Here is a 23746-nt window from a genome sequence, read left to right as displayed (position 1 = left end):
AGTCTTCCCAGAATAAACAGTTCTCAATTTTTTTTTTTTTTTTTTTTGACAGGCAGAGTGGACAGTGAGAGAGAGAGAGAGAAAGGTCTTCCTTTGCCGTTGGTTCACCCTCCAATGGCCGCCGCGGCCAGCGCACCGCGCTGATCCAATGGCAGGAGCCAGGAGCCAGGTGCTTTTCCTGGTCTCCCATGGGGTGCAGGGCCCAAGCACCTGGGCCATCCTCCACTGCCTTCCCGGGCCACAGCAGAGGGCTGGCCTGGAAGAGGGGCAACCGGGACAGAATCCGGCGCCCCGACTGGGACTAGAACCTGGTGTGCCGGCGCCGCTAGGCGGAGGATTAGCCTAGTGAGCCGTGGCACTGGCCAACAGTTCTCAATTTGAAGCACCTACTGTGAGGCAGGTGCTTGGCCTGACAGTTTTATCACCTTTGTCCCACGTTGGAGTGCCTGAGTTCTGTGTCCAGCCCTGGTTCTCAATCCAGATTCCTGCAAGTACACATTCTGGAAGGCAGCAAGTGATGGCTCAGTTAGGTCCCTGCCACCCATGAGAAACCTGGGTTGACTTGGCTGTGGCCGCACCCAGCCCTGGCTACTGTTGGTAAATATATTAGAGAGTGAGCCTACTGAAGGTTAATTACCTATAAATATTCAGTCAAAATATAGATTTGATTTGTGCCTCAAATGGACGCTTCTAGCTACTTACATTAGTCACCAATACCACCAATGGTATCTCAGACAATGTAGATTCATAAGGGAAATATGTCACACTTTTAAAGATTGCAAAAGAAAAGGTTTATTTAATTCAAAAGGTTTGGGGGTTTGATCATCAAAAAAAAAGTACAAAATGAAATAGCTTATTTTGAGTACACGCTGAGTCAGGAAAGGCACGCTGGTGAGCTTTCTGGTCACACAGAGTGTCCTTAACACAGGTGGTCTACAGCTTCTGAATCAGCATAGCAGAAGCACCTCCTCCTCCATTGCAGATGCTGGCAAGTCCATACTCTCCTTGCTTCAATGCATGAGCCAAATGCACGATGATCCTGGCACCAGACATCCTAGGATTAAGAAAGCATTTTGATTCTTTAGTGAAGTACAGAATTTATCGCAAACCAGAAAATGTTCTATTCCAAACTTTTTACAAACCATTTACAGCTGAATTAAACTTGGGAGACCTGTCTCAGAAATGTCACAGCTCCTTTTTGAAGCCCATGTGGAATTGAGTTCCTGGCTTCAGCAAAGGCCTAGCTGTGGCGGCCATTGGGAAAAGCATTTTCTAACTACCTTTCACATAAATTTAAAAATTTAAAACTCTGAGCATAGACTTTAGTGACAGGTCTTTGAGGTTAGTGTTGCTTATTGTATACCACAAATGGTGTCTGCGTTATAAAGAATGGGTAGGAAGGAAAACTGTTAAACTAAAAGCAGCAGGAATTATCATGAAGCAGGTTAAACAGCTGCTTGAGACACCTGCATCCCATAGTGGAGTTCTGGCCCCTCTTCCCATCCGACTCTCTGCCATGTTCTTAGGAAAGGAGTGGCAGACAGGCCCAGTACTTGGGCTCCTGCTACCTATATGGGAGACCCAAAAGGAATTTCTGGCCCAGCCCAAGTTGGGCATTTGGGGAGTAAACTAACAGGTAGACCTTTGTTACTCTGTTTTTTTTTTAAACAACTTTTAATGAGAACCCAATAGCAACTATTAATCCAGGTATATTTTCATGTTACTTACCCTATTGGATGCCCCAGAGAAACAGCTCCTCCATTGATGTTCACTTTCTGGGGATCAATCTCCAGCATTTTAATGTTTGCTAGTACGACCACACTAAAGGCTTCATTTACTTCCCACATTGCAATATCTTCTTTTTTCAGTCCTGCGTCTTTAAGGACCTAAGTTTTTAGAAAACAAATGATACTCCCTTAACAATCACAATTATTTTGTTTTCTTAGAATTCTCTAATTCTAGTTTGTTTCTCTTTAACAGATATCTAACTATGGAGTTTTTAATAGGAAGGATCCGAGCCGGCGCCGTGGCTCAATAGGCTAATCCTCCACCTTGCGGCGCCGGCACACCGGGTTCGAGTCCCGGTTGGGGCGCCGGATTCTGTCCCGGTTGCCCCTCTTCCAGGCCAGCTCTCTGCTATGGCCAGGGAGTGCAGTGGAGGATGGCCCAAGTGCTTGGGCCCTGCACCCCATGGGAGACCAGGAAAAGCACCTGGCTCCTGGCTCCTGCCAGGATCAGCGCGGTGCGCCGGCTGCAGCGGCGGCCATTGGAGGGTGAACCAACGGCAAAAAGGAAGACCTTTCTCTCTCTGTCTCTCTCTCTCACTGTCCACTCTGCCTGTCAAAAAAAAAAAAAAAAAAAAAATAGGAAGGATCCACTTTCACATTTTTAATTCCTCATGTTACAATCAATGAATTTTGTTTACATTAGTTTATATCTCATTTTGAGCTGATAGAAAACAGACATCTGAGTATCCTATATATTCCTATCTTTTTGATTATATGTTTAGTTGTCGATTCCTGTTAAATGAAAAAGGTTTGTTCATCTCTGTGAGGATGCTTCAGAAAACATGTGGAAAATAAAATTAAAAGGTAAGCTTATTTTGGAGTCAAAATTTAAAATCCAGGCCGGCACCGCGGCTCACTAGGCTAATCCTCCACCTTGCGACGTCGGCACACCGGGTTCTAGTCCCGGTTGCCCCTCTTTCAGGCCAGCTCTCTGCTGTGGCCAGGGAGTGCAGTGGAGGATGGCCCAAGTGCTTGGGCCCTGCACCCCACGGGAGACCAGGAGAAGCACCTGGCTCCTGCCATTGGATCAGCACGGTGCACCGGCCGCAGCACAGCAGCCATTGGAGGGTGAACCAACGGCAAAAGGAAGACCTTTCTCTCTCTCTCTCACTGTCCACTCTGCCTGTCAAAAAAAAAATTTTTTTTTAATCCATGCATAGTTTTCATATGTATTTTCCATGAGATCCTTCTATACATTTATTTATGACATCAAAACAAATGCCTTAATTCAATTTTCACGAACAGAAACTGTTACGTTTCTGAACAGATGTAAATACTCGTGACTTTAAACTCTTACTATATGATCTGTTTTATTTTAGTCATTCTCTGGGCTAATTATCCTTAAGCTAATACCTTTACAGTCTTTCCCAGAATCGAATACATAGGGTTTCTGTCTCTGATTCCACTGCTTACTCTGTAAGACCTCCTGTCAGCAGATCCCATTCAAGAGCGATACCACTACTTCTGGGACTTACCATTACCAGCATTCCCTTTTATATTTAATTTTTTAATGCCACTCCATCCTTTGCCTTTTTAGAATATAGTAATTCAGTTATAAAATTCTTACCTTTTTTCAATGTCTATGGAAAATGTGGTTTGGGGGTTATACTTTATTTTTGTCATTCTTTTTCCTCATACTGGAAAGATTAAGATCAAACTGTGTGCTTTGGCAGATGAGTAATATTTAAAATATAAAACCTGCAGTATAAACCTGGTATAAGCAAAGAAGGTAGCCACTGAAACAGTCCATCACTGTTCTCACCTTTGGTACAGCATATGCAGGTGCAATTGGAAAGTCAATAGGGTCTACAGCAGCATCAGCAAATGCTATTTAAAAAAACAAAAGTTGGTAAATGTTTCTTTACAAGCACCCAAAGCTGTATCTGCTATACATAATATACAAAAGACAAGCCATTTACAGTAGACTTCCTAATCCCTATAAGACATGTAAACATATCTGTTCCTTTTCTAAATTTCTAAACTGTATACTAATCAGCTAAGAGTTTGATTTGCATGGGGAGGAGGTTGAAGGGAATCTGCCTGAAGGGGACAAGGGCACTGTCTACAGATATTTTTGTCACAACAGGTAGGAGGGATGCCAGTGGAAATTAGTGAATACAGGCCAAGGATATTGCTAAATACACCACAGCACACAGGAGAGCCTCCATAACAAAGAACTACTTAGTGCAAAATGTCAGTAGTGCTGAGGTTAAAACAAACAAACAAACAAACATGCCCTGGAGTGTTGTGGTGCAGCAGGTTAATCTTGCCTGCGTCATCAGCATCCCTTAAGAGCACAGGTTTGAGAGCAGGTTGCTTTACTTCCAATCCAGCTCCCTGCTAATGTGCCGGAGAAAAACAAAAGATGACTCAAGGGCTTTAACCTGGCCCAGCTATAGCTGTTGTAGCCATTTCGGGAGTGAATCAGCAGATGGATGATCTCTTCTGTGTTTCAAAAAAAAAAAAAAAAAGATGTAAAGAAAAAGCTGTTTTTATTTTTACAAAAGTCCATCTGCTCTAACTCTTTATGAAGAGGGCCAAGTCAAGGAGACTGATACCCTGCCCAAAGCCACATAGTTAATGCCAGAACATGTAGATTTCCTGTTTCTAGACTCCCAATTTAGTTTTTTTGTTCTCCTGTCTGCCTAAGAAAACACATACCTTACTCTCATATAAGAGGAAAAGTTTAATTTTAAAGACTTACTCTATAATATTAAGGGAGTTTCTATCTCAATTGACATACTTATCAGTTAAATTCTCTCCTAATAGATAGGAATAGCTAACTACAGCATTATGTGTTAGCAATTAACAAAATTTCAGAAAGGACTATAGAAGTTTAGTCGTAAACAAGGTCGGAACATTCCTACCTGCTATTCTTGCCAGCGGTTTAGCATTGAGCCTCTTGGCTGCGTCCGCAGTCATCAGAACCACAGCTGCTGCTCCATCGTTCAGTGTGCTGGCATTGGCAGCTGTGACAGTGCCTGCAGACAACAGATGGGTCAAGACATTCCTCAGCACTGCGTTCATTTGGTTCCATATAAAAAATGCTACGGGAGTACTGCCTATGCTAGTAAATGTGTGAAGACAGTTGAACCTCCAAACAGTATAAAGTTTTCTCTAAGCTAGCTCAGGAAGACATGTATGGGGGAACTGGGTAAGTGCTAGTCTGTAACCCATCAAAGCCAGGATCAGTTCATATTTTTTTCCTAGAGGCTAACTCTGTTTATCTAAAACAAACGTTCACTATATCGGATTCTTCACAGAGTCAGCTAGAGTTAAATGTCAAAGAATACTAAAAACTACTGAACTGTTAATAGAGTTTCATGATGCAGAATTTGTCAATGTAGACTCCATAAGACTTACGGAAATTATTAGAATATTCTCTTGCAATATGAAGTTTTAGGTAATGTTTTAAAAAGAAAAAACAAAGACCTATCTTATACTAAGAAATTCATCCAGGAAGGGGGAAGAACTAATTTCAGGTTAATATCACACTGCATGTGGCCCACTGTGAAGAAACACATCTGAGTTACTCAGTGAAAAGCCATGGCAGGCCAGGCACAGAGGATGCATCCATGAATACTGTCCTGGGTAACATAACATGGAAACTTGACTTTAGATCACAAACTTTCAAGATGAACTGCATATGAAAAAGTTTAAAACTTACACAACGGATAAACTTTGAAACAATTTAATTTTACTTGAGTCTGAAAAATTGAAATCATTTACTAGAATCACTTTTTTTAAATCCTTAAACCATTTTGAGAATAAATCTGGCATACTGTTTTTCTTTTGCTTTATTTCTACCCACTAACCATTTTCTTTTTGGAAAACAGTCTTCAGCTTTGGAACTTTGCTAAAATCAACACGTTTATATTCTTCATCTTCGTTCACCACTACATCTGGTTTACCTAAAACAAAAATATTTCAAGACAAGTAGTCATTCATCAAGAAACTGTTGATCAAGGTGTGCTGGGGTCTGTGCCTCCCTCTGTGGGCCTGCATGCCTAAAACCCACGTTAATGCTAATCTACAATTTATTATCCATAATCTCCATTATGTTCAGAATCCTAAAGAGGAGCTTATTGAAATGTTCAGAGCTAATGGTGTGGTGTAGGGGGTAAAGCTGCAGCCTGCAGTGTCAACATACCATATGGGCACCGGTTTGAGTCCCGGCTGCTCCACTTCAATTCAGATCTCCGCTATGGCCTGGTAAAGCAGTGGAAGATGGCCCAAGTCCTTGGGCCCCTGCACCCACATGAGAGACCCAGAGGAAGCTCCCAACTTCAGATCGGCGCAGCTCTGGCCATTGCAGGAGTGAACCAGCGGATGGAAGACCTCTCTCTCTGCCTCTCCTCTCTCTGTGTAACTCTTTCAAATAAATAAATGAATCTTAAATATATAATCTCTGCATTGGCACTCTTCCCTTTATTAACAAGTGTCAACTGAAATGAGCAAAGATTATGTGCTAATTTAAATCTTTAAAAACTTCAACATTTAAAACTTGGTAAAAAAAATTCTAGGTGATAGTTAAGATATACCACTTGGGATCACAGCAGTCCATGTCAGAGTGCCAGGATTTGAGTCCTGGTTTGGCTTCTGATTCCAGTTTACTGCTAATGTGAACCTTGGGAGACAGGGGACGGTTCAGATAGCTGGTCGCTGTTACCCACGTGGCTGGTAGACATGGATTGAGTTCCCAGCTGCCACTTCGACCTGGGCCAGCCCAGTCATTGCAAGTATTTGAGGAGTCAACCAGTGGATAGATATATTTTGATTTTTGTTATTGCTTGAAAGACACACATATTCTGGAACACAGTACCTTTTACAGTAATTGTGACAGGAATAACTTCATTTGCAAACTTCCCAGCTTCCCATGCTGCCCTACTTCTGGTGTAAGAATTGATAGCATAAGTATCCTGTGCATCGCGGGCAATATTCAGCTTCTTTGCGGTATTCTCAGCACAATTGCCCTGATAAAAGTTGGAATTTTATAAAATTACATTTGATTAGACAAAATATCAGTTTGCATAACTTACAAAATAGTCGTTAGCAACTCTGGGCCAATTCAAGTATTTGAAGAAATGCTATTTTAGAAGTAAAAAAAAAATGGGCCAGCACCACAGCTCACTAGGCTAATCCTCCACCTGCAGCGCCGGCATCCCATATGGGCACCGGGTTCTAGTCCCGGTTGCTCCTCTTCCAGTCCAGCTCTCTGCTGTGGCCTGGGAAAGCAGTGGAGGATGGCCCAAGTCCTTGGGCCCTGCCACCCAACCCATATGGGAGACCAGGAGGAAGCACCTGGCTCCTGGCTTCAGATCAGCGCAGTGCGCTGGCCATAGCAGCCATTTAGGGGATGAACCAATGGAAGGAAGACCTTTCTCTCTTTCTAACTCTGCCTGTAAAAAAAAAAAAGAGTAAAAAAAATGCACTGTTCAAGCATTGGGCAGTTTTTCTAACAGCTAAGCCATGCTGATGCCATGAGCATGAAAAAATATCTCCTGAAAAAAAGACTAAAACCAACATTTGTAGAGCCTTCAAATGCTAAAATACATTAAGAAAAAAGTAATATTGTTTATGAGATGGTACTCCATTGCAGGCAACACTTACCATGTGAATTTTATTGTAGACATCAGTTAGCCCATCTTTTACTATCAAATCCTCAAGCTTCACCCCACCATATGGTGTTGCTCCTCTGTTCATTACATAGGGGACGTTGGACATGCTTTCCATTCCACCTGCCACCATCACATCCTGCTCAGCAACACAGAACAGCCAGCATCAGTTCACGTGTTCACAAGCCCATTTCACCCTTTACTCAACTACCAGAGAAATGAGTATTCAACAAGGATTTACTAAACACTTTCTACACAGTGAGTACAGGAAGGATCCTCTTTGCCACTTGACCCTGATGGAAAACAAATGGTCTGAATGTGTGAAGAGAATTAAGATTAGAGGCAGCCATTAACCAGAGTTTCAGGAATCTTTCGTGTAAGATCATCTACTGAAATTCTTACCTCCTTACTCTTCATTTCGCTCACACTGGTAAAAATGTAATGTCTTCTTCTTTTTTTTTTTTTTTTTTTTTTTTTTTTTTTTTTTTTTACAGGCAGAGTGGACAGTGAGAGAGAGAGAGAGACAGAGAGAAAGGTCTTCCTTTGCTGTTGGTTCACCCTCCAATGGCCGCTGTGGCCGGCGCACCGCGCTGATCCGATGGCAGGAGCCAGGAGCCAGGTGCTTTTCCTGGTCTCCCATGGGGTGCAGGGCCCAAGCACCTGGGCCATCCTCCACTGCACTCCCTGGCCACAGCAGAGAGCTGGCCTGGAAGAGGGGCAACCGGGACAGAATCTGGCGCCCCGACCGGGACTAGAACCCAGTGTGCCGGCGCCGCTAGGCGGAGGATTAGCCTAGTGAGCCATGGCGCCGGCCCAAAATGTAATGTCTTCAGAGGAGTAATCTTGTTCATGGAAATGATCCTTCCAACTTGTGATTTTCATCAGCTCTTCCCAGATAGCCACCTGATTTTTCCAGCTGACCTCTGACGTAGCCTTTCCTGCCCCAAGTCATCATCATGTTCACCTGAGTGCTGCATACCCGGTGGACTGGTCTACACCTCAGGTCACACACAACTCATTAGGCTTCTCTGAGAAGCTCCTGACTAGTTCCCTGCTAATGCACACCCTGGGAGGCGGTGGTGATCACTAAGTAACTGGGTTGTGCCACCAGCATGGGAGACCTGGATTGTGGCGGCTTGTGCTCTATTCTCTCCCTTTTTTGAACCAGCAAGTGGGAACTCATCATCTTTGTCTCCCCAAGTCTCATCTCACTGCCTCTCAGGGGGAAAAAAACCTGCCTGCCTGTCATTCAAAAAGCTTTAAAATAGTAATCTCATAATCTTCACCCACTGGCTTGACAACTGTTCAGTAACACTCAATACTCAGGAGAATACAGGCAAACAGGCTTACACAACTTTTGGAAAGTTAAAGTATTACAAGTTTTACAGAAAGCATGTCAAAATACGAAAATTTTGGCTGGCGCCACGGCTCACTAGGCTAATCCTCTGCCTTGCGTCACTGGCACACCAGGTTCTAGTCCCGGTTGCCCCTCTTCCAGGCCAGCTCTCTGCTGTGGCCCGGGAGTGCAGTGGAGGATGGCCCAAGTCCTTGGGCCCTGCACCCCATGGGAGACCAGGAGAAGCACCTGGCTCCTGCTTTCAGATCAGTGCGGTGCGCCGGCTGCAGCGCACCAGCCGTGGCGGCCATTGGAGGGTGAACCAACAGCAAAGGAAGACCTTTCTCTCTGTGTCTCTCTCTCTCTGTCCACTCTGCCTGTCAAAAAAAAAAAATTTTAAATCCTGACTCGGCAATTCTTTTGGGAACTTTTCCAATAGAAGCTTGCACATGAAGAGATTTCTTTTTAAATGTTTTGTTCATCATTATCTCCAATGACTGTCATAAAGACATTCAGTTGACAAGAGTTAGAACTAGACGTTGAATTCAGTCTGGCCCCAGACTCCTAAGCACTAAGGTAGTACAGTATCAACAGAATTGAATTAAGTACACAAAGATTTTATGAATACATATACAAGCATTTAAAATAATGAACTGGAGATAACCTAGATATCCACTCAATAACAAAGACAATAAAGTACAGTAGTTCAGCAGTATACTATCATGGGCAGACACAGATCTCAACATGAACCCAGCTCCTGGCTTAAGCCTTGCCAAGTTGCACCACTGTAGGTATTTGGGTTGTAAACCTATGGATGGGAACTTGTTCTATGTCTGTCTCTGCCTGCCTCTCAAAGTCAATGAAAAATAGAATTAAAAGAATAACTTTATTTTGGCAAAAAACTGAAATCCATGCATAGGCTATTCAGAATATGCACTTTCCACATATTATCAAAATATCACCAAAATAACTTTTGCACCCAAAAATAATATTTTAAAAAATTTTGTATTTATTTGAAATTCAGAGTCCCTATCAACAATTCACTCCCCAAACACTTATAACAGCCAGGGTTGGACTGGGGCCAGAACCAGGAATGCAATACAGCTCCTCGAGGAGGGCAGCAGGAATGCAGCCACCACTGGGAAGGAGGAGCCACGAGCCACAGCGGAGACTCAAACCTAGGCACTCAGTGCGGGACATGAGTCTCCCAACTGCTAGGCCAAAGGCCCATTCCCAAAACTCATCCTTCTCATTTCACTCTTCCACAGATGTTTAAAGTACTCTTGGACTGCCTTTATACCAAAGTGTCTAGTACAGCTCAGATTTCTATCCTTTTTCTTTGGCTTCCCTTATCATTAAAAACAGGGGCTGGCACTGTGGTGTAGTGGGCAGCTCCGCCTGAGGCACTGGCATCCCATATGGGTGCTGGTTCAAGTCCCGGCTGCTCCTCTTCTAATCCAGCTCTCTGCTATGGCCTGGAAAAGCAGTAGAAGATGGCCCAAATCCTTAGGCCCCTGCAGCCATGTGGGAGACCTAAAAGAAGCTCTTGGCTCCTGGCTTCAGATTGGTCCAACTCCGGCCATTTGGGAAATAACTAGTAGATGGAAGACCTTTCTCTGTCTCTCCCTCTCTGTAGATCTACCTCTTAACTAAATAAATAAAATCTTAAAAAATAAGGCAGGAGTACAAAGTAAAGGTACACATAATTATGGCTCTTATGTATGTGAGACATAATTTGCAAATCACTCACAACTGATTTTCCCCTGGTAGGCCAGAATGTACTAGAAAGCGATAAAGATCTCTGTTTTCACATTTCATCCCTGTAACTTTGTGTTTGCCTATGACTCAGTCACACCTGCTATGCAAAAATCAAAGCCTTGCATCCGGGAAGATCTTAGTTCTCTGAGGCTAGGTCTAGTCTGCTGACATGACAGCCTGTTTGCAGAGCATATCTCTTGCTTGATCTGTTAAAGGTCTAGATCAGCAAGGCCAATGGAAAGCCTGCACAACTCAATCTGGGCACTGCAGGAATTACAGATTAATTAATCCAGAGCCCAATCAATGCTTTGATTCCCAGGATCAACACCTTGTTCTCCTTATTAATGAAAACCCCTCTTACTGTGGGTAAAATGTAATTTATGATTTTTTCTTTTTAAATCACACTGTCTTCAGTAAAAGGCTAGTCCAAGGGGCTGGTGCTGTGGCAGAGTGTGTTAAGCCAGTTCAAGTCCTGGCTGCTCCACTTCTGCTCCAGCTCTCTGCTAATGCACCTGGGAAAGCAGCACAAGGTGGCCTAGTGCTTGGGCTCATGCATCCATCTGGGAGACCCATATGAGGCCTCAGGCTCCTGGCTTCGGCCTGGCATAGCCCCAAGTGTGGTGGCCATTCTGGGGAGTGAACCAGCAGATGGAAGGTCTCTGCCTTTGTCTCCTCTCTGTCTCTGTCTCTCTCTGTAACTGCCTTTCAAATAAATACTCTTTTAAAAAATATCATCCCAAGTTGACTAAGATGACTACAATACCTTGATTAAAAACTTTTTAACCCAAGACACACAAGCCATCATTTTGACCTATACTTCAAGTGCAATTAACAAACCGAGAGATCAGAGACAACATAGCAACTTCATTTATGCTCATTTCTGAAGCATTGGTGTACTAGGTCTTTAGCACTGGCTACCATGTTAATTAGTAAGTAGGAAAGAAGCCAATTCTTACCTGATGTCCACACATAAGGTTTTGAGAGGCCATCATGATGGCTTTCATTCCTGAAGCACATACTTTGTTCACGGTGGTGCATGGAGTAGAAATAGGTAGGCCTAAAACCAATGGAGGTCATATTTTTGACAGAGACACTTTTCAAACACAACTGAATAATTAAAATTAACAGCATAGAGCACATTACTAGCAACTACATTTCTTCTGCCAATATGTCTCTAAATGTATTATTCATTTAATACTTTATTTGAACAGAAATAACCTTCATTTGGCCATTTCAGACATCTTAAATACAAAAGTGAAAGTGTACTCCTGGTACCTGCACCCAGGGCTGCTTGCCTTGTGGGGGCCTGTCCTTCACCTCCTTGCAGAACGTTGCCCATGTAGGCTTCTTTCACTTCTTCCTTTGGAATCCCTTTTAAAAAAAACACCAAAAAAGCACTGCACACTGGGTTCATTTTAATAATGAGTGATTACCTAGTGACGGCCAGGAATGGGCTTCTTACTCTTAGCAGTTTTTAATCTACTCACTCTGTACAAAGACTTCTTTATGAGGGAATTTGGAAATGCAGGCATGAGCCATTTCTATAAGTTACATACATATATAAAATATAAATAATATATATTATATACAAAATAAATATATAAAAATATATAAATATATAAAATAGACACAAAGGAAATATCTGCTCCACTACATCAACACAGAAAGCAAAGCAGCTACCCACCTGCCTTTTCAATGGCTCCCTGGATTGCAATGGAACCAAGTTTGGTGGCTGGCAGTGAGGACAGGCTGCCTAGAAAGGATCCAATGGGGGTTCTTGTGGCACTTACTATGACCACCTCCTAGCAAGACAAAGGTTGGTAAAAATTACTGCAGTTTCTGTACCCAAAGCATCTTTCATTAAATAAACATAATTCACATATTATCTAAGAAACAGACTACTTTTAGAATGAGTAATGTTATCAGAGATTAAAATACTCTCAGTAGGTAAACATCTGTGAAAGGGATCAATGTAAAGGTAACCAATCCAATGATTTAAGATGTAATAGATGGGGCCGGTGCTGTGGAGTAGCCAGTAAAGCCACCACCTGCAATGCCAGCATCCCATATGGGTGCAGGTTCTAGTCCAGGCTGCTCCACTTCCAATCCACCTCCCTGCCATGGCCTGGGAAAGCAGTGGAAGATGGCTCAAGTCCTTGGAACCCTGAAACCACATGGGAGACCTGGAAGAAGCTCCTGGCTTTGGATCGACACAGCTCCAGCCACTGCAGCCATCTGGGGAGTGAACCAGCAGATGGAAAATGACTGACTCACTTTCTCTCTCTGTGTCTCTCTCTCTCTCTCTCTCTCTGCCTTTCAAATGAATAAATAAAATCTAAAAAAAAAAAAAAAAAGTAATAGAGGGGCCGACACTGTGCCATAGTAGGTTAAGCATCTGCCGGCAGCACCAGCATCCCTTATGGGCGCCGGTTTGAGTCCCGGCTGTTCCACTTCTGAAGCAGCTCTCTGCTACGGCCTGGAAAAGCAGCAGAAATCCTTGGGCCCCTGCACCCACGTGGAAGACCCAGAAGCAGCTCCTGGCCCCTGGCTTCAGATCAGCCCAGCTTCGGCCACTGCCACCATTTGGGGAGTGAACAAGCAGACGGAATACTTCTCTATCTCTCCCTCAGGTAAAAATGAACAAATCTTAAAAAAAAAAAAAAAAAAGACGTACTAGACAAACCTACTGGAAGACAGTCCTAGCTTCCTTCCCGTTCTCCATAGGAATCTGAGGCCAGAAGCTTCCATTTCAATTCTATGGCTCTCCCGAAGTTGAAGAAGTAGTCACTTTATCCTTTTCAGCTGAGTACACAACCCTAGCACAAAGAATCCCTTACTGAAAGGAACGGTGGGCTTGGAATCCAGCCCTGTATGGTGGAAGGGGCCGTATCTCTTAATCAGGGCAAAGCCACACCATAATTTCTTAATGATATGAAGATTAAGAGAAAGAACTGGGGTCAGCGCTGCGACACAGCAGGTAAAGCTACCGCCACCTGCAGTGCTGGTATTTCAATATGGGCGCCAGTTCGAGTCTCAGCTGCTCCACTTCCGATCCAGCTCTCTGCTGTGGCCTGAGAAAGTAGTAGATGACCCCAAGTCCTTGAGCCCCTGCACCCATGTGGAAGACCAGGAAGAAGCTCCTGGCTCCTGGCTCCAGATCAGCTCAGCTCTGGCCACTGCAGTCATCTGAGGAGTGAACCAGCAGAGGAAGACCTCTCTCTCTCCGCCTCTGCCCCTCTGTAACGCTACCTTTCAAATAAAATAAATAAATCTGAAGAAAAAGAAGTTCTCTGAAACACTGTAAAAGCCTACTGTAACAATTCCCTCCCTTATTCTTGTTTTCCACAAGCTCCTGTTGAGCTCACAGATAAATAAGGAAACTACTCAAGATGTTGACACAAAGTCACTGTGACCAAGTGACTTTCGAGAGCCTTGTACAACAAAGTGTGGCGCCAGACAGCACCGTGCCTCACACAACGCGAGGGGCCCTGTGAGTGAGGCCTCAGACACAGGACAGGGCTCTGGCAGGAGACTGGGAAGGCAGCAAGAACTAAGCCAGGACTCACAGAAAGGTGCTGCTGGTACCCCAGGAGGAGCTTAACATCTGGTGAGTCAGCTATGCCTTAGTCATCACGTAATCCAGTGCTGACCTCCACATATGCATTTTCATTAACTACACTCACCTTTCCTTTCTATGCTTGAAAATGTAATGCACAACTTAAATTTATACTTACATTCAAAGTGGGTTTTGATACATAAGTTCGCTCCACATATCTCATTTCCTGTAATACAAATATTTTTAATGTCATGACATAAAAAAACATTGCATATAAATAGGATCTACATTTCCAGGCAAATTCCTATTTCTTAAGAAATGAAAGAGTAAAATTCTTGCCTGTACTACTTCTCAATTCTTTTTTAAATGATTTTTATTTTTAATTGACACATAACAATTGTACTTATTTATGGGATATAGTGTGATATTTTAACGCATGTATGCAATATGTAATGATCCAAACAGACTGTGTTCCTAGGAACATATGCCAACAGGAAGAAATTCTGAAAAAATGCAGGCCATAGTCCAGCGACCCAACAAATCTGAAACTGAACTATTTACAGGACCAAGAACAAAGAAGAAAACTTTACTCTCTGAGGTCAGAAAGCAGAACAAATATTCCAGTAGGACAGCTTACATTTAGAACCAACTGTTGCCGTCACCTACAACGGGGAGTCAGCCTCATAAGCACAGCGACAGATCAACAGGCCCACCGACATCCAGACATTAACAGACCGAGAACTTAGCTTCTCCCAGATCAACACACTTCGTCTTGACCCAGTGCAAAGAACTAAAACTCCCCGCTGATACTACAGAACAGACGAACACAAAGTAGGCTTGACAAGTAGGGGTCATAGACAGAGACAGGCCCAATAGCCCCAAGTATTTCCCCTCTCCCTCCCATACACACACTAATTGGAGTAAAGTGTGTGGATGAAAACACAGACACGCAAATGGCAACTCAGAGAGGGTGTGCTCCTGGGCAGGGCAGGGCAGGGCCAGAATGTCACTCTAACTAATCCTTTCATGCTATGTCACATGGTGGGGTAAGTCACTTGTAGGTGGAAACAACCCTGCTTTAAGAAATCACCTTTCAGGGCCGGCGCCGCGGCTCACTAGGGCTAATCCTCTGCCTAGCGGCGCCGGCACCCCGGGTTCTAGTCCCGGTCGGGGCACCGGATTCTGTCCCGGTTGCCCCTCTTCCAGGCCAGCTCTCTGCTGTGGCCAGGGAGTGCAGTGGAGGATGGCCCAGGTGCTTGGGCCCTGCACCCGCATGGGAGACCAGGAGAAGCACCTGGCTCTTGCCATCGGATCACTGCGGTGCGCCAGCCGCGGCAGCCATTGGAGGGTGAACCAACGGCAAAGGAAGACCTTTCTCTCTGTCTCTCTCACTGTCCACTCTGCCTGTCAAAATCACCTTTCAGCCCTGATTTTAAAATGTCATCATTACAAACATTCGGTGCACCCTCTTCTGAAGACGCCTCTGGGAGGCAAGGCAGACTGACACAGGGCAAAGCGATCCTTCACTTGCTAACAGACACACTGAAAGCACTTAGCCCTTAGAAGGCAGTAACTGCGAATTTGAGATTTGTGAATTATGGTCCTTATACTCAAGTCATTACAGTCTTCTGGGGGAGAAATGTTAAAGTTATCCGGACATAATCCTAAAACGCAATCTGGTAAGAACCACAAGAGTGACATCATACATAAGCCATCTCTTGGGTCTGGAGGAGAAACTGCCCATGGTGTGGCATCAACTTCCAGTCTGGGGCTCTGCTGATACACTTCAGGCCCGAGTTCCACACACATTGTTTAAATTTCACGTTAACACAATATTTGTTACTCGTTGCCATCAGATGCTGAAGGGAAACTCGTTTGCCATCTTCTGTCTGTATTTCACTTCTTCAAGCTTTGTCACGTATGAGAAGGGTGTTTCTACTCCCCTGAGCTTCACCTGGGCGCTCGGCTGACAGCAGCGTCACTGGCCCATCCAGCACACGCGGCTCTGCTCAAGGAAGCAAGTCCCACGCACTGCACGGATACACTCAGGAGCAGCTGGGTGAAAACACGTGTCCCTTTGATGCAACCCATCTGTGATCCACCATCCTGGCCAGAGCTGATGGGACTGAACCAAGCTAGCACCCTGAGAAGCAGCATCAGCTCAATAATGGTGGGGACTTGAGCTGTAAAGTCACAAGGGGCTGCAGCCAGTCACCACCATAGCCAGCTAAGGCCACGTAAAAGCAGAGGTTAGAGCAAGGAGCAGTGCCAAAAGCAACCAGAGAAGCAAAGCAATGGAGCACGTGTATACTCGGAAAAACCACAGTCCACTCTAAGACACACAGAGTTCCTTACTTAGATTTGGGTTGAGTTCCGGCAAGGGCCACCCTTTTATGGGAAAAAAAACCCTTTTGAGGCTGGTCTTTGGCTCAGTAACTAAGATGCCACTGTTGTGGTACAACGGGTTAAGCCACCAGCCACAATGCCGGCATCCCATTTCCAAGCAGGTTCCACTCCCAGCTGCTCCACTCGCAATCCAGCTGCCAGCTAATGTGGAGATGAAGCCAGCAGAAGATGGCCCAAGTGCTTGGGGCCCTGCCACCCACACGGGAGACCTGGATAAAGTTCTTGGCACCTGGCTTCAGACTGGCCCAGACCTGCCTGCTACAAGCATCTGGGGAGTGAACCAGCGCACGGAAGATTTCTCTTTTTTCTCTTTCTCTTGTTCTGTCACTCTGCCTTTCAGATACATAAATAAATCTTAAAAACAAAAAGGATGAAATGAGGTACAAGCATAAACTACTAGGGAAACCCTCCCTTTGATTGGCTTCCATTATTGTACCATCTTGTGCGTTCCCACCTACCTCACTGTTTTATTTTTCTCAGTCCATTTTCTACGTCGTCTTCCCCCTCCCGACCTCTAAGTGCTGAAATACCCCAGGGCCTTCTTCCTGGTCCCTCTCAACAGTTCAGCCTGTCTCCTCCAGGCCTTCTGGTCCCATGGCTTTGAACAGCATTTAAGTGTTCATTCCCAAATTTCTTTCTAGTGTCCTAGACCTAATCTGGTAGCTTCAAGTTAATGTCCAAGTCATAGCTCAGTCTCCTCACTTCTTCCCAGTATCGTCCACCTCAGCTGCTCAAGCCAAAATCACTCTTGCAACTTCCCTCTAGCTCAACTCCTAAAGCAGATGCTCAACACTGTATCCAAAATATCCCTGAATTCTCTCTGCTTCATCTCCCCCAAATCGCCTAGATCATGCCACAGTCTCTTGCTCCTACTCATAGCCCTTACCCAATATCCTGCTTCCCCTGGCCTCGTTATAGTCGATCCCATTTTAAATAGTAAATCACTTAGGGCTGGTGCTGTGGCATAGCAGGTAAAACCGCTGCCTGCAGTGCCGGCATCCCACATGGGCGCCGGTTCGAGTCCTGGCTGCTCCACTTTCAATCCCGCTCTCTGCTGTGCCCTGGGAAAGCAGTAGGAGTGTGGGTGACCCAGAAGAAGCTCCTGGTTCCTGGCTTCGGATCAGCACAGCCCCAGCCGTTGCGGCCATCTGGGGAGCAAACCAGCAGATGGAAGACCTCTCTCTCTACCTCTCCTTCTCTCTGTGTGTAACTGTGACTTTCAAATAAATAATCTAAAAAAAAAAAAAAAAAAAAAAAAAAAAAACCAAAAAAAAAAAACCACTGAACCCAGTGAGTAATAAAATGAGTTAAGTGAACACAACCAGTTAAGTTCTATCTATGTAACTGAATCATCCTGAAAGACAGCTCAGCTGCACTGCCAATTCTGGAGGCCAAGGCCAACCACCTGGGGCACAGCACCCTGTGCAAACCTAACGACTTCCACATACACACCTGTGGCCTGAATGTCTGCTCTACTAGACTATGCATTCCAAAAAAGTGTTTATTTTCCATCCTGTAATGGCAGTTTTTGCAAAAGAAATAGGTGAACAAAGCTGAACACTTGCGAACAACTCTGCAAAACAAAATTTCATCATGAAACCAACAAAATGGGATAGGAAGCTAGAGAAAAACTGAGGGCTACTCTACACGGATGGTCAAACAAGCCTTTCTGGGAGTGTCAGAGAGAGATGATTATCAAAGAGTTAGCCTTGGGGTTGCTGGTGCTGTGGTGTAGTGGGTAAAGCCACCGCTGGCAGTGCTGGCATCCCATATGGGTGCCGGTTCCAGTCCCAGCTGCTCCACTTCCGGTCCAGCTCTCCTCTGTGGCCCAGGAAAGCAGTAGAAGATGGCCCAAGTGCTTGGGCCCCTGCACCCGCGTCTGGGCTCCTGGCTTCAGATCAGCTCAGCTCCAGCCATTGCAGCCAACTGGGGAGTGAACCAACGGATGGAAGACCTCTCTCTTTCAAATAAATAAATAAATCTTATTTTTTTTTTTTTGAGAGGCTGAGTGGAGAGAGAGAGAGAGAGAGAGAGAGAGAGAGAGAGAAAGGTCTTCCTTTGCCGTTGGTTCACCCTCCAATGGCCGCCGCGGATCTGAAGGCAGGAGCCAGGTGCTTCTCCTGGTCTCCCATGGGGTGCAGGGCCCAAGCACTTGGGCCATCCTCCACTGCACTCCCGGGCCACAGCAGAGAGCTGGCCTGGAAGAGGGGCAACCAGGACAGAATCCGGCGCCCCAACCGTGACTAGAACCCAATGTGCCGCTGCCGCTAGGCGGAGAATTAGCCTGTTGAGCCGCAGCACCGGCCGACATCAATAAATAAATAAATCTTTAAGAAAAGTTTCCACATAGCCAAGAAAATAAGCAACAGAGTAAAAATACAAATTATGGAGCAAGAATATTAGCAAACTATAAACCTGATAAGGAGTCAATGTTCAAAAAAAAATTATTAGCCTTGGGAAGATCTAGGAAAAGGACATTGATGACCTAGGAGAGAATTAGGACAAAGGCTATGATAAATCAGGCCTTGGTACACAGTAGGGACAGGAAGGGTGGTGTGGATGGAGGAAAATGAGCTCAGGAAGACCTGAGGCTGCAGGACTGAGAGACCAAACCCGGCCCTGAGGGGTCTGGAACCTGGCCTGTGTGCAAGGGCAGCCACTGAGGGCTCTTCTAGGACACCAAGACCACACTGGCACGGTGTAGGGAACTGACTAACAGGTAGGAGTAGAAAAGGAGCGAGACGAGACAAAAGTTAGTGTGGCCAGTGCTAGGAAGGTGGCTGTAGGGGAGGACAAAAACACAGGGACTTGGGCTATCCTTAGAGAAGGAACCAACCAGTGGCAACGGCTCTCATGTTACAGATGTGGAAACAAAAGCACAGCAGGCCAGGCAGCCTGTCCAAAGTCACACAGCCAAGGAAAGGCACAGCTGGGACTTCACATCCAGGCGGTCTGACCCCAGAGCCTCCACTTCTAGCTTCTACACTGTCATCATGTGTGTCATTAAAAATCACAGCATTGAAGAACTTGAGGACTGCTGTTTCCAAAGCACTACATGTTCAGTCATGACTGGCTTACGGAATCCCTCACTGACCAAGCCTGTCAGCAGGGACATGCAGCTCTTACTATTCCTCTCTGGGACTAAGCCAGGAAACACCCAAAAATGCACAAGTAATATCTGCAAAGTTCCATCAAAAGCCATTATCAAGGAAGCATTTTGGGAAGAGTGATTAAATCACATTTAAACTTTTCAACTTCTTAGGATAGAGGGCTCATAGTTAATATTCAAAATACCTTGCGTTTATTCATATTGTTTGTATAAGGAACACAAAATCCCCTTACACAAAAGCAACACATGGCAAATCTGTACTTCTTCATGCCTTTATAGAAGTCTCCAAGCAGGGCCAGGCTGTGGTGCAGCAAGTTAAACCACCACTTGGGATGCCCGCATTCCCATATCAGAGAGCCCAAGTTCAAGTCCAAGCCTTGTTCTCCACTCCAACATTCCTGTTAATGCACACCCTGGGAAGCAGCAAGTGATGACCCAAGTATTTGAGTCCCTGCCACCTACACTGAGTTCCAGGCTCCTGGTTTTGACCTGGCCCAGCACTGGCTGTTGCTGGCATGTGGGGAGCGAACCTGTTAACATAATAAAAATAAAAATAAAAATTTTGGAACCTGGTGTTGTGGTGTAGAGGGTTAAGCTGCCGCCTGCAATGCCAGCACACCATATGAGAACCAGTTTGAGTCCTGGCTGCCCCACTTCTGATCCAGTTCCCTGCTGGTCTGCCTTGGAAAGCAGTGGAGGACAGCCCAAGTGCTTGGGCTCCAGTCATCCACATGGGAGACTGGGATGGAGTTCCAGGCTCTTGGCTTCAGCCTGGCCCACTTCTAGCCACTGAAGCCATTTGAGGAGTAACCAGTGATGAAAAATCTCTCAATCCCTTCCTCTCTGTAACTCTACCATTCAAATAAATAAATTTCTAAAAAATATTTTTGAAGTCTCCAATTACTAGCTATGTTAATTTTAATCAACATTTTTCATTTTACTTATTGTTCACTTTATGTATGTTACTTATAAATATAATTCCTTTGTTAAAACCTTACTTTACCACTCTGACTTGTCAAATTTTAACACTGTTGACAAGTTGTTGAGATTGGTAACAACCTCTGTTATGAGTTGGTTTGCATCTGCAAAGAAAAGTAGTGTGACACCCTAGGAGCTCAGTTAACCTTATTTGGAAATGTGGTCCTTACAGAGATATCCAAGTTAAAATGAGGTCCCCAGGGTGGGCCCCTAATCCAGTACAACTAGTGTCGGTATACAATGGGAAAATTTGTCCAGAGATAAACATACACACAGGGAGAACACCACATGCAAATAGAGGAGTGAAGAAGCCACAACCACCAGGAGCCAAGAGGCCAGGAAGGATTCCCCTACTGATGAGAGGGAGCCGGCTGACACTATCACTTCCTGTTTCTACCTTCCAGAATTGTGACACGACGCCGTCCCATTGTTTACCCTGCAGCCCCAGGACACTGGTACGCCCCCCTTGAAAACCTCACCTCCCTTAGCACTCTGCAGATGCAACACCCTCTGGTTTCCTGCTAAGTCACTGGTCTGTCTTTCCACTCAACTTCACAGGGTCCTGATTGTTCTTCCTGGGCCTGGGATGCTTTGCCCCCCAATGGCCCCATGCTAAGCCCTCTTCCCTTTCCCCCCACACACTCATTGTAGGGGAGCTCACGGCCTATGGTTTCCCCTCCATCTATAGCTAAGTGTGCCAGGCCCTCCAAACCTAACCCAAAGAGCCCAAATACAAGCCTACAACTCTCACCACTTTCTTTCTACTCCCAAATCTGCTCATAAGTAAAAACCTGGCCTAGGCATCTTCATGCCAAAGGCAGGGCCCCCAAATTCTACTTCACCCCTTGTCTCTCAGCCCCTCCAAGCCAGTCATTCATTCAGTTCAACAGGTCCTACCACCTCACCAGCCCCTGAGTCTGTCCATTCCTCTCCACGTTTATCACCACAACACATCACTATCCCTACCCCCACTTGCTTCATCACACCAACGTTCTGACTCCCTTGGACCTGTGTGAAAAGAAAAGCCTACGGACTAAAGTTGAAAATTTACAGAATGGAAGGAAAACAAAACAATGAGTGTGTTCACTGAGATTCAACCAGGAAAATGGAATATACAAATGACATAATAGCTGAGAGCCTGGAGGACAGTTAGCCTGGAGGACCATCAAGGTCAAGGGATAGAGTTTTGGGTTGGGGTAACTGCAGAGGGTCAAAGATGTTACCCTGGCTTCTCCCTTCTCCAGCCCGTGGCTGAACCAGGACAGAAGCTGGCATTGCCATCTCTGAAACACAACCTGCAATGGTCAACCCACAGCAACACACACGGGATCTGGGAAGGTAGAGAAATCCATCTGGGAGCAAACAGGTCCAGGAATGGCGAATTAAAGGAGTTTTTTTTTTTTTTTTAGAAGTCTGAGTATTAAAATAAGTTGGATAAAACACAGGAGTTTCAGGGAGGGAGTGGTCAACACTGTCAAACACAGTATAAAGGTCAAAAAGAAAAAAAAAACAGAAAACTAAGATCACTGGTATCTTTTAGCGAATGGCACAAAAATTTAACTGCAGAGGGTCAAAGGGAAACAGACGTAGAATAAATGATAGGAAATGAGTAGAGACTAGCCCTTTGGCCAGACAGCAAGGTGATTAGAGCTAGAAAAGCAAAGAATTTCAATAAGTCCACAGAAGTCTGTTGACTATAGGGGAGCCTTGTGTTTATTTGAAGGCAAAGGTGAAAAAGCCAACAAAATGGGTGAAAGCTCAAATTCCATGCCACGAAGTGGCACAGAAAACCGAAAATCCCATTCAGATTTCCAGGATTCAGTAAATGACCATTTGACTCAAGTAACACCCAGTGCACGTGAGCACTAGAGTTCACCAGAATGCCACGTAAGGCGTGCTACACAGCCTCCAGCTGTTATTTTTAAATCAGGAACATTTGTGTTTGATTGTCAACTGGAAAGCAAGAAGGTTGTGCACCTAGAGCACCTGGCTCACCCAATTCATGAGGGCAACACCGGTTGAAACCCAGCTGAATCTCTGTGATTTCCTGAGTCATTCCTTAGAACCAATAGGCTGATTAAGAACAGAGCTCTCTTGGAAACCCAGGCCCTTTAACTTTTCATTATCTCAGGACTCACATTAGTCTTCCTTCTCCTGGGCCCCTCACCCTCACCCCCTAACTATTAACTGCTATTATTGTCACAGTCTCTTACCTAAGGCAGCTCCTCCTCAGCTCCTACTTGCCAGCACCCTACTAGTTGTGCTGGTCTACACCCAGACATGAGTTTTCTCCCCACTCGAATTCTTTCTGACCTGTGGTTATGACACACACACGACTATCAACAGTCCACAGCCATGGGGCAAATCCAAAGTCTTAAAACATAACTGGATTTCGCAGCCATGACCCCAACCCTGGGGGGCCGGGGAGGGGGGGTGGAAATCAAGCCTCCCCAACCACACCTGCCCTGCAAGTTCTTAACCTATTTCTGAAGCCTTGCCAGACACTAAACCTGGACTGGGTAGCAGGCCTGCATTTCCACAAATGGAAAATAAATTCTTTCTTTCAAGGCTCTGCCCCGCCAGTGTTCTCCGAATACAAGAGGCAGAAGAGCCATTCGCTGTGAACACTCCAGCTACACCCACAGCTGGTATACCTCGCGTCCTGTATTACCCGAGTCGCCATTTATTTTCCTTAAGTTTTTAAACGCTGCAAGATAGCGACACTTTTTATGGTCAGATAGGGCCTTGTCTATTGTACCGCGTGGGGTTGAGAAGAAACACTCGACAACGCTTACAAACATGTTTTACCGAACATCTCCAAGCTGTTTTCTGGGCCTACAGAGAGCAGGCCCTCTCCCTCCAGCCCTGGGCCCTCCAGGCTCCGTCTACCCTGCAGGGACGCTGAAGCAAGGACGAGCAGCCCCCGCACAGACACGCGCACGGCCCGCATAGGGCGAGGCCCTCCCGGCGGGTCTCTGGGGGCTGCTGTCCAGGCCTGCACCCAAGCGCGGAACCTCCCGAAGCAGAAACCGGGCTCGGAGCCCAGAGGCCCACTGAGGGGCGAGACCCGCTCACCTGCACCAGCCTCCGCAGCAGGGGGCCGCGCCGGCGAGCGCCGCCACGCAGAAGAGCCGCCAGGACAGCCATGACCACAGGGCGCTGAGCGGTAGCTTCAAGGGCAAAGACGCGCGGCAAACCAGC

The 23746-nt window shown here is 45.5% G+C and overlaps 1 protein-coding gene and 1 long non-coding RNA gene across 3 annotated transcripts in view; one reads left to right on the top strand and one right to left on the bottom strand.

Moving 5' to 3' along the window:
• LOC138850560 (uncharacterized) overlaps nucleotides 1–6189 on the top strand; it is a 10984-nt gene extending 4795 nt beyond the window's left edge. For both annotated transcript variants that reach the window (XR_011390494.2, XR_016234461.1), the window contains 2 exons: nucleotides 2510–2591; nucleotides 5983–6189. This is a non-coding gene — a long non-coding RNA (uncharacterized LOC138850560). The remainder of the gene's footprint in view (nucleotides 1–2509; nucleotides 2592–5982) is intronic.
• On the bottom strand, nucleotides 768–23746 carry ACAT1 (acetyl-CoA acetyltransferase 1). Its single transcript, XM_002708492.6, has 12 exons — nucleotides 23621–23746; nucleotides 14231–14278; nucleotides 12181–12298; nucleotides 11772–11867; nucleotides 11453–11553; nucleotides 7398–7541; nucleotides 6610–6760; nucleotides 5603–5698; nucleotides 4655–4768; nucleotides 3550–3614; nucleotides 1729–1886; nucleotides 768–1054 (listed from the first exon to the last, which is right to left on the bottom strand). The coding sequence occupies exons 1-12, from the start codon at nucleotides 23690–23692 to the stop codon at nucleotides 934–936; spliced, it is 1284 nt and encodes a 427-aa protein (XP_002708538.3). The 5' UTR covers nucleotides 23693–23746; the 3' UTR covers nucleotides 768–933.

Source organism: Oryctolagus cuniculus, chromosome 1 (genome assembly GCF_051225735.1).
Source record: "Oryctolagus cuniculus isolate XC-2025 breed Fujian yellow rabbit chromosome 1, ASM5122573v1, whole genome shotgun sequence".
Taxonomy (NCBI): domain Eukaryota; kingdom Metazoa; phylum Chordata; class Mammalia; order Lagomorpha; family Leporidae; genus Oryctolagus; species Oryctolagus cuniculus.
Note: the sequence above shows the minus strand (reverse complement) of the source record. Positions and strands in the feature narration are given on the sequence as shown.